The sequence below is a fragment of the Procambarus clarkii genome, chromosome 1 (genome assembly GCF_040958095.1).
Source record: "Procambarus clarkii isolate CNS0578487 chromosome 1, FALCON_Pclarkii_2.0, whole genome shotgun sequence".
Lineage (NCBI taxonomy): Eukaryota > Metazoa > Arthropoda > Malacostraca > Decapoda > Cambaridae > Procambarus > Procambarus clarkii.
Window position 1 is genome coordinate 28329366 of NC_091150.1, and position 14034 is coordinate 28343399.

Here is a 14034-nt window from a genome sequence, read left to right on the forward strand (position 1 = left end):
CTTCCTAGCAGTCTTCAAAAGGAGCTAAGTCCTTCCTAGCAGTCTTCAAAAGGAGCTAAGTCCTTCCTAGCAGTCTTCAAAAGGTGCTAAGTCCTTCCTATTCGTCTTCAAAAGGAGCTAAGACCTTCCTAGCCGTCTTCTAAAGGAGCTAAGTCCTTCCTAACCGTCTTCAAAAGGTGCTAAGACCTTCCTAGTCGTCTTCAAAAGGAGCTAAGACCTTCCTAGCCGTCTTCAAAAGGTGCTAAGTCCTTCCTAGCCGTCTTCAAAAGGAGCTAAGACCTTCCTAGCCGTCTTCAAAAGGTGCTAAGACCTTCCTAGCCGTCTTCAAAAGGAGCTAAGACCTTCCTAGCCGTCTTCAAAAGGTGCTAAGACCTTCCTAGCAGTCTTCAAAAGGAGCTAAGACCTTCCTAGCCGTCTTCAAAAGGTGCTGGGACCTTCCTGGCCGTCTTCTAAAGGTGCTAAGACCTTCCTAGCGATCTTCACAGAGTGCTGAGACCCTCCCTAGCGGCCATCTTGTATCTTAGTGGCTGGGTGAATACATTCACCCAGCGCGGGGTGCGTGGATTGTTAGCCAATCGAGAACGACTATATGAAGCCGGCGTGGATGGATGAATGGATGTGTAGTTGAATAAGGGGTATGTGAGAGGCATTTAACTGTACCATATGTTTACGTTAGTGTGAATATGTGTTTCAGATGCCTAGAGTGCTTCTAATATGGATGTACTCCAGACCTGCGTTTTGAGGTCATCCCTATCCACCTACGTCTTGAGTACATCCCTATCCATCTACGTTTTAAGGATATCCATATCCATCATCATTTTAGGAACATTCATACCCCTTTCCTTAAACATCAATCTCGACCTTAACTTCTCAACTCAAATAGTCACTGGAACATGCATATATCCACCTCAGACTCACCCATATATCCACCCCCAGACTCACCCATATATCCACCCCCAGACTCACCCATATATCCACCCCCAGACTCACCCATATATCCACCCCCAGACTCACCCATATATCCACCCCCAGACTCACCCATATATCCACCCCCAGACTCATCCATATATCCACCCCCTGACTCTCCCATATATCCACCCAACTCACCCATATATCCACCCCCAGACTCATCCATATATCCACCCCCTGACGCTCCCATATATCCACCCAACTCACCCATATATCCACCCCCTGACTCTCCCATATATCCACCCAACTCACCCATATATCCACCCCCTGACTCTCCCATATATCCACCCAACTCACCCATATATCCACCCCCAGACTCACCCATATATCCACCCCCAGACTCACCCATATATCCAACCCCAGACTCACCCATATATCCACCCCAAACTCACCCATATATCCACCCCCCAGACTCGCCCATATTTCCACCCCAGCCTCCCCCATTTCCACCCCAGCCTCCCCCTCGTATCCACCCTGGTGGATATTCACGCTACAGAGCTCATCCACCCCCCTGGCACTAATCTTATCTGGCAGGAGCAGGGCAAACAGAGGCGCTCCTGTGCCTCGTTGTCTGGACAAACAACAGTGATGATTTTTCTATGCAAACAACAACGTTCTCACAAACAAACAGCATTCTCCTGCTTTGGTAAATAAAACTTGCTTCCATCCCTTGGCAAACGGTGGTGTTCTGGGCCGTGAACGGTGTTCTCTCTCTCTCTCTCTCTCTCTCTCTCTCTCTCTCTCTCTTGGCAAGTAACGGTGATTTTCCACTGCAAACATCAAGTGTCTTACACAGCAAACAGCTGTGTTTTCCCAGGCAAACAATGGTGAGTTTCCTGGGCAAACAGCTTTGGTCTCAGTCTAGGATAAACAATGCGTTTCTTCAGGCTCACGGAACAGTAACTACAGTTGTGACGAGCGATCACAAAACTCACAATGTCAATAACAACAGAACTGCAGCAGCAGCAACAACAGTAATAGCAACAACACAACGACAACAACAGTAACAACAACAATAAACTCAAACGACAACAACAAAGTAAATGTTAGTGTTAATTTTTTGTTGACAAAATTTTTTTTTTTCTGTTATGAGTTTTGGAGTTTTGTTCTGTGAGAGACACCGACCAGTGTGTGTGTGTGTGTGTGTGTGTGGGTGTGTGTATTCACCTAGTTGTATTCACATAGTTGTGTATGCGGGGGTTGAGCTTTGCTCTTTCGGCCCGCCTCTCAACTGTCAATCAACTGTTTACTAACTACTTTTTTTTCCACACCACACACACACACCAGGAAGCAGCCCGTGACAGCTGACTAACTCCCAGGTACCTATTTACTGCTAGGTAACAGGAGCATTCAGGGTGAAAGAAACTTTGCCCATTTGTTTCTGCCTCGTGCGGGAATCGAATCCGCGCCACAGAATTAGGAGACCTGCGCGCTATCCACCAGGCTACGAGGGCCCCCCTAACGAGGCCCCTGTGTGTGTGTGTGTGTGGGTGTGTGTGTGTGTGTGTGTGTGTGTGTGTGTGTGTGTGTGGGTGTGGGTGTGTGTGTGTGTGTGTGTGGGTGTGTGTGTGTGTGTGTGTGTACTCACCTATTTGTGCCTGTAGGATCGAGCATTGCCTCTTGGATTCCGCCTTTCTAGCCTTCGGTTGTCTAAAGCAATTACTCCTGTCCGTCTTATCTATCATACCTAGTTTAAAGCAATGAATATTGTTTCCTTCCACAATGTGCTCCTCTAGTTCATTCCACTTCCCCCACTACTCTCCCGCTAAAAGACAACTTTCTAATATTATGACTCATCTGTCCCCTTGTTCTGTTGGTATTCTGTGTGAATATTGTGTCTATTTCCACTCTGTCAATCCCTCCCCCTAAGTATTTTGTATACTGCTATCATATCTTCCCACTCCCTCCTTTTTCTAACGTCGTTAGGTTCAGTTCCTTCAGTCGCTCTTCATACCCCATCCCATGCAGCTCCGGGACTAGCCTCGTCGCAATTTTTTTAACCTTTTCCAGTTTCCTAATATGGTTCTGTAGGTGGGTGGGGGCGGGCTCCATGATGGGGCTACATACTCCAAGACTAGTCTCCCGTAGGCAGTGCAAAGCGCTCAGAATTCCTCCTTACTTAGGTTTATGAATGACGTATTACTTTTCCTAGCGTAGGGTATACTGCTGTCGTTATGCGATTTATATGTGCCTCGGGAGTTAGATTTGGTGTTACGTCCACTCCCAGGTCCCTTTCTCGAATCGTCACAGGAAGATAGTTTTCCTTTATTGTGTACCGACTCTTTGGTCTCCTGTCACCTAGTCCCATTTCCATAACTTTGCATTTACTCGTGTTGAACTCCAGTAGCCATTTCTCTGACCATCTCTGCAGCTTATTCAAGTCCTCTTGGAGTATCCTACAATCCTCATCTGTCACAACTTGTCTCATTAATTTCGCGTCATCCGCGAACATCGACATACAGGACTCGACTCCTGTAGGCATGTCGTTCACGTATATTAGAAATAGAACTGATCCCAGCACCGATCCTTGAGGTACTCCACTCGTAACACTTCGCCAGTCTAACTTCTCGCCCCTGACTGTTACTCTCTGGCTCCTGCCTGTTAAGTAATTCTTTCCCATGCTAGGGCTTTTCCGCTTACTCCCGCCTGCCTCTCAAGTTTGAATAGCAGTCTCCTGTGCGGTACTGTGTCAAAGGCTTTTTGGCAGTCCAGAAACAGGCAGTATACCCATCCTTCTCTGTCCTGTTTTATTCTTGTTATTTTATCATAGAACTCCAGAAGGTTTGTTCGGTATGATTTCCCTTCTCTGAACCCATGTTGATGTTTACATACAGTCCCATTACATACATATTGCAGTCCCCGTGGTGTAGTGGTTAAGACACTCGCCTAACGTTTCACAAGCGCTTTATCCTGGGTTCGTATCCTGGCCGGGGAGGATTTATTAGGAGCAAATCCTTAACTGTAGCCTCTGTTTAACTCAACAGTAAAATGGGTACCTGGTTATTAAACGATTTGGCGGGGTCGTATTCCCGGGAACATAGGATTAAGGACCAGCCAAAATGCTAACTAAAATAAATAAAAAATAAATATAAATACAAAACATACCTAATGTTCTCTAGGTGTGTAACCAGTCTAAAAAAGATGATTCTTTCAAGTTCTTTAAAGGGGATGCTTGTTAGTGATACAGGTCTGTAGTTAAGTGCCGCTTTCCTATCTCCGTTTTCGAAAATTAGTACCACATTTGCCTTCTTCCAGCAACTGGTCAACTCTTCCTTCGTAAGTGACTCATTAAAGATCTTGCCAGAGGCACGCTGAGGGCCTGCACTGCCTCTTTTAGTATTGACGGGGATACTTTGTCTGGTCCAACTGCTTTAGTTTCATCCAGTGTTGTTAACTGTTTCATCCTCTGCTGTTACTTCTATATTCGTTAGTCTCTCATCATCTCTCATCAAGTCTCTTCTAACAATGGGAGCTGCTCAGGCTCGGTTGTAAACATTCCATGGAAACTGGCATTCAGTGCCTCGCAGATTTCCTTGTCGCTTTCTGTATATCTGGTTTCTGCTTTTTCTTTTCCTCAGTCTAGTCACTTAGTCGTTAACCGACATTTTCCTTCTTATATATGACTATATAGTAATTTAGGTTACTTCATCCTGCTTTTTATGTTTGCTTCCTGGTACTGTTTATTAAACCATGGGTTTTTATATATTCCCTCCTACTTTTTTCTTTTACTGCTGGTATAAAATTCTCTTCGGCTTCCTTGCATTTCCACTTGACTAGGTCCATCACATCTTGCACTGTTTTCCCTCTTAGTTCTTCTTCCCACTGCACTTCTCCCAGATATTCTCTTATCTTCCTGTAATCCCCTTTCCTATGGTCTATTCTTCTTTCCCAGACCTCTTGCCCTGTGGTCACAATTTTAAGCTAGATCATGTAGTCATAGACTAGGACACAATGGTCACTAGCTCCTAAGTGTAGTCCATGTTCCATAATCGTAATGTCTTCCTCATTCTGGATGAAAATCAGATCTAAACGGCTTGGTGTATGCCCTTCTCTTCTCCTTGTATCTTCGTTCACATGGTCTGTTAGGAAATACCTGTCTATATCGTCCACTAATTTTTCTCCCCACGTTTCTTACCCGCCATGGGGGATTTCTTGCTTCCCAATCAATCTCTCCGTGATTGAGGTCTCTCATGACCAGTTTCGCTCTTATTATGTGAGCTGTTGTTGCTGCCCTCTGCAGTTCATCTGTACATGTCTTGTTGATATCATCATATTCCGGTCTGGGCCTTCTACTGTTTGGTGGGGGATTGTAGATTATCATGATCACAATCCTCTTCCCATCACCTGTCAGAATCCTAAGTATGGAGCTTGTGTTTCCATTAGTCCCCCAATTCTCTAGTTCCTCAAATTTTAATTTCCGCTTAATGAGAGGTGCCCTTCTCCCTCCCTGTCTGTGTCCTTTCTTCCTTTATCACTTGGTATCCCTCGGGGAAGATTGCATCCGAGATCATATCATTTATTTTATAGTTTACACTATTCTAATTATGTCTGGACATGCTTCACTAACCCTTTCTGTTATTTCCACTGTTTTATTGGATACCCCATCAGCATTGGTGTACTAAAGATTGAGACTCTTCTTGGAAACTTGGTTTCCAGAGTTCATATAGTTCATCTACCTACCTGTCTCCCTCAGTGTGTGCTACAGGTGAGAGATGGATGCAATCCTATCTCCAATAAGTGGTTGTGAGATTGAATATGCCTAGGAATAGGGAGGGGGATGAGAGGTTGAGGGGATCTGGGAGCCAGGGGGCTGGAGGTGGCGAATGGGGTCTGGGCAGCTAGGGGTGTCTAAAGGTCATAGTGGGTCTGAGGGGTAGGGAGGTGTCTGAGAGGCATAGGGGGGCTGAGAGGTAGAGTGAGATTGGGAGTCAGAAAGAGGGTATGCTAGGGGGCAGAGACAGGTATGGATTTTGGGGTAGAAGCCCCCGCCTCCCACTAAGTGGGAGGCGGGGGCTCAGGGTGGGAGTGGGGTAAGAGATTGGGTGTTTGAACGCAGTGGAGAGGTGAGAGGGAGAGGAGTTGGGGGGTCATAATAGAGATGAGGTGCAAGTGGGGGAGTTGAGGGTGACTTAAGGGGGGATGAGTTTGAAAGGGATGTTGGGGTGACGGGTGACGACTATGGGTCAGTTTCTCGCCTTCATTACTTGTTGTTCGTCTTAGGTCATGTCTATAAACACATTATAATAACTTTTTGCTGACCCTTAGGAAGTGCTTGTGCTTTAATATGTAGTCGACCGCCTCTTCATTACAACATTGCACCAGCAACCTGCCCTCTTACAAACTACGGCTACATTTAGTCGTTTGCACATATGGCCGAAAACTGACGTAATTTGAAAATATAAAAATTGAAAATAAATTTGGGACTTTTCATTTATTTTTTTACAAAACAGTAAGTTAAGGGTCCTCTGGTAGATTAGGAGGACAGGAAATTCTCCTAAAGTTTCAAAACGTCATGAAAAACGTTAATTGAAAGTGCCGTCTCCTAACCTAACAGACTAAGCCAGACCCAAACAGAAAACGAGACAGTACCTCACTTTCGTGAGCCGATTTCATTTCAAATTATGTCAGTTTTCGGCCATAGCGCGCATACGAGCGAAAAGCGACGTTTTTTGAGAGGATGGGTTGGCACCAGAACAGGGGTTAGATTCACGAAGCAGTTACGTACGTACTTACGGACGTTTAGATGTACTTCTTAGCATCTTCGTAGCGGCTACACCGGTATTCAGGTAGGCGTCCAAGTATCAAAATCTTCGTAAGTACACACCGTCGCGCTAAGGTTGCTCTCGACCACTCGTAACTTTACGTAAACTGGATATAACTAAATTTTTCTCTACTACACAACATGGAGGATCGATTTTATTATAAACAAACATTTTAGCTGGCGAGTCTCACTCAAGAAGGAGTCCTTCGTGTTAGCTATATATGCATTCTCTGCTTGACACTTGTAGTAAACATGTCTTATGATATTAGAATTAGTTTTATAATAGCAAGATATTATACCAGTAGTTATTAAGTAAATAAACACTGGTGAACATGAAATATGAGAGTAGGTGATAATCCCGGGCTGGTGGGAGCATTTGCTATTACCAAATGCCCCTGTTCACCTAGCAATAAGTATAGCTAGGGGGTATACCTTAGGTATCATACCCATTTTTAATTTATTTTGTTTGGTTTTATTTTGAAATTAAATCTGGATGAGACACAAAGAAGCATATGCTGCACAAATGATATTAGGTTAGGGTATAAACTTGCAAAACTTTTGTCATTGAATACTTAGGCCTATAATTATGACTATATGGACTATTATGGCCTGTTAAAAAAAGAGAGGGGGAAGCAGGGGTCCAAGACCTCTTCCTGTTACACAATTTGGCTGTGTAACAATAAGTAATTATCAGAAGAAGGCACCAAGCCGGGAAGGCTGTGTAGCAACATTGTGTGTCACAATAAACCAATTTTTTTAACAGATAATGCACCTGTGAGTAAAACAAATCCTGTCTGCTGTAAAAATATTGATCCAGATATTTAAATAAAAAATATAATGCAACAAATATTTATGGGTTGTTTAAATGATCATTTGTACTGTATATCCAAAGAAGTGAAAAGTTGAGACATAATGAACAATTTAATGAACGATACAAAAGAAATATGACTATTATATATTAACAAGGATCTTAATGATCCATGGTTAACATGATTTAATAAGGATAATACTGGTTATAATACAAACTATAATTTTAAACCTTTATTACTAATTTGTTTTATTAAGTAGCTTAGGTATACACAGCAATGTGCTGCTACCCAATTCTCCATGAAAGATTACACAGTGTAGATAAAGCTATATGCTAGCTATAAGTTCAGCTAATACTGTACTCCCATCTCACAGGATGGTTAGTCATACATGGAGTCAGGGGAGAAAATACCAGCCTCAATACAAAAATCAAATCAACTCTGACTAAACAGCAACTTCCCGTGTTTCATAAAAGGTCAACACTGAATCATGTTACATTATAATTACTCTTACCAGTTTCTACAAGACTCCTCTCAAACAATGTATTTTTTTTTTAACATGCTTAGGTATACACAGCAATGTGCTGCTTCCCTATTTTGTATGAAGGACCACACAGTGTTGATCAAAAACCAGCTACAAGCTCATCCAACTTCCCCACCTCACAGGATGGCCAGTCATACATGGAATGAGGAGAGAACAAGGAATGTAAGGCTGGTCCATTAGCCCCCACTTGCAAAATCTGGGTACAGCACAAGAATATCTTCCAATATTCCTGAGTGTATAAGTAATTACAGAGCTCAAAATAAGTACCTCATACCATATGGTCTGAAGTCACTGATAACAGGGCAATCACAGATATAGTGTTGGAGAGTATGTCCTATCAAGGAGGACTGAACACAGAAGTTTTTTTCACCCATAGAGTTATAAACCCATGGAACCGCCTACCCGCTGAAGCCGTAAATGCCAAAATTCAGCTAGAATATATCATTAGGACAATTGGCAGGACTTAACAAACCCCTGGCATATTGTCTTCGTCGAGGCCACTAGATAGATAGTGGCCCTTGGGTAAATTTAGGTAAATATATACATAAACTTTGCAAAGGCATTCGACAAATGTAACCCTGGAGTGATAGCACACAAAATGAGGTCAATTTGTATAACTGGTAAAGTAGGACGCTGGATACTCAATTTCCTGTCGAACAGAACACAAAGAGTAACAGTCAATCAAATAAAATCGTGTCCAAGCGCAGTTAAAAGCTCTGTACCTCAAGGTACAGTCCTTACACAAGTGATATTCCTTATTCTCATATCGGATATAGACAAAAATACAAGTCACAGCTTCGTGTCATTCTTTGCAGATGATACAAAAATCAGCATGAAAATTATCTCTGCTGAAGACATTGAAAAACTACAAACAGATATTAACACAGTTTTCGGCTGGGCAGCAGAAAATAACATGATGTTTAACAGTGATAAATTCCAGGTACTCAGATACGGCAAAAATGAGGATCTGAAACATAATACAGGGTACGAAACACAATCGAATCTGTCCATAGTAGGAAAACAGCATGTCAAGGATTTGGGAATAATGATGTCCGACGACCTAACGTTTAGGGAGCATAACCAAGCAAATATTGCGTCAGCTAGAAAAATGATAGGATGGATTACGAGAACCTTCGAACCAGAGATCCCATCACTATGGTTGTACTCTTCAAATCACTTGTGTTGTCCCGTCTTGAGTATTGCTCAGTACTCACTTCCCCCTTCAGAGCAGGAGAGATTGCTGAAATAGAGGGAATACAGAGAACATATACGGCACGCATAGACGAGATAAAGCACCTAAATTATTGGGATAATTTAGGTGCTTTAAAGCACCTGCAAAGCTCTCCAAATGTACTCGCTAGAAAGTAGACGAGAGAGATACCAAATAATATACACATGGAAAATACTGGAAGGCCAGGTCCCAAATCTACACAGTAAAATAACAACATACTGGAGTGAACGATATGGAAGAAAATGCAAGATTGAACCAGTGAAGAGCAGAGGTGCCATAGGCAAAATCAGAGAACACTGTATAAACATCAGAGGTCCGCGGTTGTTCAACGTCCTCCCAGCGACTTTCAGAAATATTGCCGGAACAACCGTGGACATCTTCAAGAGAAAACTAGACTATTTTTTTCAAGGAGTACCGGACCAACCGGGCTGTGGTGGGTATGTGGGCCGCTCCAAGCAACAGCCTGGTGGACCAAACTCTCACAAGTCAAGCCTGGCCTCGGGCCGGGCTTGGGGAGTAGAAGAACTCCCAGAACCTCATCAACCAGGTATCACTTAAAATAACCTGTTATTATTACCCTTCACCATTAATATGTACAAGTCTATGTGAGGTCATCCAGACCGGCGTCGCTAGACCTCACGCTAGCCAGCTTCACGGAGGACGGACACTATATGCCTCTGACGAGGTCTTCGACGCACCACTACCCCTTACGCTACCAGCAGTTATGGAGAAGTCTTGAAGCGCTTTCCCTCAATAGCGCACTCGCTGGCACGCTCAATCAGCAAAGCCCTCAGCGCTCACTTAGCCCCCACTGGCTAGTACCTCCAGGAGAGAAGTCCACAGTGTCCAGTATTTTTGTAAGTCCGCAGCGCTCAACTAGCCCCCTTGGCTAGCACCTTCAGGAGTAAAGTCTACAGCGCTCAACTAGCCCCCTTGGCTAGCACCTTCAGGTCGACCCTAATATTCTTCCACTGTCCTGACTTCACTGACTTCCATTGCCTGTCCCTGGTTGGTCGTCACCTTCCAGCCCAGCCAACAAGAAGATGGGAAACGTATGGGAGGGTCAAGTGCTATAGTTCGGCACCTAGATCGTAGATGGCGCCGAGGTCCGTCACATTCACCCCCTCACTGTCTTGTACACATTTGTTGCCTGCCGCTCCCATACTCGCTAGTCCATGCGCTACTAATCTCATCCCCTCGTCAGAATTAATGCTTCCTGTGCCTAGCTCCTTGTTAACCATTATTCACTTGGTTTCCCATTCTCTCCTCATCTTCCTGATTTCCCCCTGAGTTATCTCTCAATCTCATCCTGTGTGTACTCATCTAGTTGTAGGTGTGGGGGTTGTGCTCTGGCTCTTTGGTCCCGCCTCTCAACTGTCAATCAACTGGTGTACAGGTTCGTAGCCTACTGGGCTCTATCATATCTACATTTGAAACTGTGTATGGAGTCAGCCTCCACCACATCACTGCCTAATATATTCCATCCACTTGTATTTGGATGGTAAACTCCGGAGGTAAACTCCTAGGAGCCCCTAGGGGCAGTTCGTTGTTGCCTTCAACATCGTACAGACAGTTCCTGCGACGGCGCTGGAACCAATAGTATTGGTGTTTACCTTTCCATTGGAGACTTTCGGCGCCGAGGAGAGGAGGGTGGGGGGGGGGGGACCTGCTGCATGGTTAACAGCTTCTCCATATTAACCTTCCCTGGCTTTGCGCCCTGGAGAGGCCACTCCAGACCGATAACCAGAGCGCAACTCCATAGTCTCCTGAGACTGATGGATGCCTACTACTACTACTGTTAACTACTCTGACAATTAGGAGAATTGTCAGAGTAGTTAAAAGTAGTAGTAGTAGGCATCTATCAGCACGGGCTCACCATAGCCCGTGCTACTTGGAACTTTGTTCCAGGTAGCGCATCTTTAACAACAATAACATACTCTGACACTGAAAACGTTCTTTCTAACGTGCCTGTGGCTCATTTGGGTACTCATTTTCATCTATTTCCCCCTTGTTCGCCTACCACCCGTGTTAAACAGTTTATCTTTATCTACCCTGTTAATTCCTTTGAGAATTTTGTAGGTAGCGATAATGTTTCCCCTTACTCTTCTATCTTCCAGTGTCGTGAGGTGCATTTCACTCGGCCTTTCCTCGTAACTCATGCCTCTTAGTTCTGGGACTGACCTAGTGGCATACCTCTGAACTTTTTCCAGCTTCGCCTTGTGCTTGACAAGGTACGGGCTCCATGCTGGGGCCTCATACTCCAGGATTGGTCTTACATATGTGGTATACAAGGTTCTGAATGATTTCTTACACAGGTTCTTGAAGGCTGTTTTGATGTTAGCCAGCCTCGCATACTACGCCGATGTTATTTTTTTTATGTGGGCTTCAGGAGACAGGTTTGGTGTGATATCAACTCCTAGATCTTTCTCTTTCTCCGTTTCATGAAGGACTGAAGAACTGTCCTACATTATTTATGTGTGTGTGTATGCGTGTGTGTGTTTGTACTCACCTGTTTGTGCCTGCAGGATCAAGCATTGACTCTTGGATCCCACCTTTCCAGCCATTGGTTGTTTACAGCAAAGACTACGGTCCTATTTCCCTATCATACCTAGTTTTAAAATTATGAATAGAGTTTGCTTCCACAACCTGCTCCTTAAGTGCATTCCATTTTTCCACTACTCTCACGCTAAAAGAAAATTTCCTACATTCTCTGTGACTCATCTGAGTTTTCAGCTTCCAACCATGTCCCCTCGTTCTGTTACTATTCCGTGCGAACATTTCGTCTGTTTCTTTTGTCAATTCCCCTGAGTATTTTATACGTTCCTATCATATCCCCCCCTCTCTCTTTTTTTTTTCTAGTGTCGTAAGGCTCAGTTCCTTCAGGCGCTCTTCATACCCCATCCCTCGTAATGCTGGGACGAGTCTCGTTGCAAACTTCTGAACTTTTTCAGTTTCCTTATATGCTTCTTCAGGTGGGGAACTCCATGATGGGGCGGCATACTCTAAGACTGGCCTCACGTAGGCAGTGTAAAGCGCCCTAAATGCCTCCTTACTTAGGTTTCTGAATGATGTTCTAACCTTTCCCAGTGTAGAGTACGCTGCTGTCGTTATCGTATTTATATGTGCCTCAGGGGTTAGATTAGGTGTTGCGTCCACGCCCAGGTCTCTTTCTCGCCATTTTGTGGCTGTAGGATCGAGCATTGTCTCTTGGACTCCGCCTTTCCAGCTGCCGGTTGTCTAAAACCATGACTCCTGGCCAATTTCTCTGTCACATCAATCTTCATAATTTTAAAATTATGAATGGAGCTCACAGGCTGGCTACCATCCCTCTCTCCTTACTACTGTGTAATGTCACAATCCCTCCTGGTTGATCGATTAATGGGCTCACGAAGGTCCTCATGTGATCATCCTTTGGTCATGATCAGGGCACTCCATGGACACACACACACACACACACACACACACACACACACACACACACACACACACACACACACACACACACACACACACACACACACACACACACACACACACACACACACACACACACACACACACACACACACACACACACACACACACACACACACGGGCTCTGGTTTGTTTCCGCCGGCGCCGGGAATCGAACCCGGGGCCACACGATTACGTGTCCAGCGGGATGTCGATACAGCCACCGGTGTGTGTGTGTGTGTGTGTGTGTGTGTGTGTGTGTGTGTGTGTGTGTGTGTGTGTGTGTGTGTGCGTGTGTGCGCGTGTGTGTGTGTGTGTGTGTGTGCGTGTGTGTTCGCGCATCCGCGCTTGCGTATGAGTGAGAAATGATTATGAGAACGCAATCATATTGCTTTAATAAACGAACAAGAAGTTGTGAGTGTGAGAGTGAGTGTGAGAGTGAGTGTGAGAGTGAGTGTGAGAGTGAGTGTGAGAGTGAGTGTGAGAGTGAGTGTGAGAGTGAGAGTGTGAGTGTGAGGGAGGCTGCCTGAAGGATGGGGGCGGGGAGGTTATATATCACCATGGCAACCAAGCCTCCGGCCTCCATGTCCGAATTAACACACACACACATGGCGTGTATGCATACATGCATGCATGTATTCTGTGTGTTTCTGTGTATGCATAACAAAGAGTCTGCTTTGACGAATATTCCCATCATGATGAATCGAGTCCCTTGATCATTGATGAATTGCATGATAGCTAGAGTGTGGAAAGCACATATTAATCATCATACTCATTATAATGTTGGAGCCAACTGACTGTGTTGCTACAGATCTAAGAGACAAGAGGATAAGGAGCTGGAGTGAAGGAACAGTGCCCAATCGCTTGGGCTTCAGGGGGAATTGAACTCCGACCTGTAAAGACGCTGGGATGTCTCTGTTCCCAGCGAGCCAAATGGATGCAAAGAAAATGAAAACCCAGACACAGGTATTACCAGTCCTCTTAGAACAAAACAATGCAGTCTCAGCGTTCTTAAAACACGGACCATGCCCTGTAGCCCCTCCTCCAGACCTGGATCATGTTAACATACTTTGCCTTCAGGGGTTTTCGGGGCTTAGCGTCCCCGCGGCCCGGTCCTCGACCAGGCTAGCAAGACATGGATCGAAAGCGGATGTAAGGACGGTTTTAAGCTTATCGACACAAAACAGAACTCGAGGCAATGGATATAAACTCGGTGAGTTTAGATTCAAGAAAGACATGGGTAAATACTGGTTTGGGAACAGGGTTGTTG

General features: G+C 44.7%; 1 protein-coding gene across 1 annotated transcript; it reads right to left on the bottom strand.

The window, feature by feature from the left end:
- Positions 1-883: 883 nt before the first annotated feature.
- Positions 884-1294, bottom strand: LOC138362784 (TATA-binding protein-associated factor 2N-like). Its single transcript, XM_069321345.1, has one exon. It carries the CDS (start codon positions 1292-1294, stop codon positions 884-886), a length of 411 nt encoding a protein of 136 aa, XP_069177446.1.
- Between the last annotated feature and the right edge of the window lie 12740 nt (positions 1295-14034).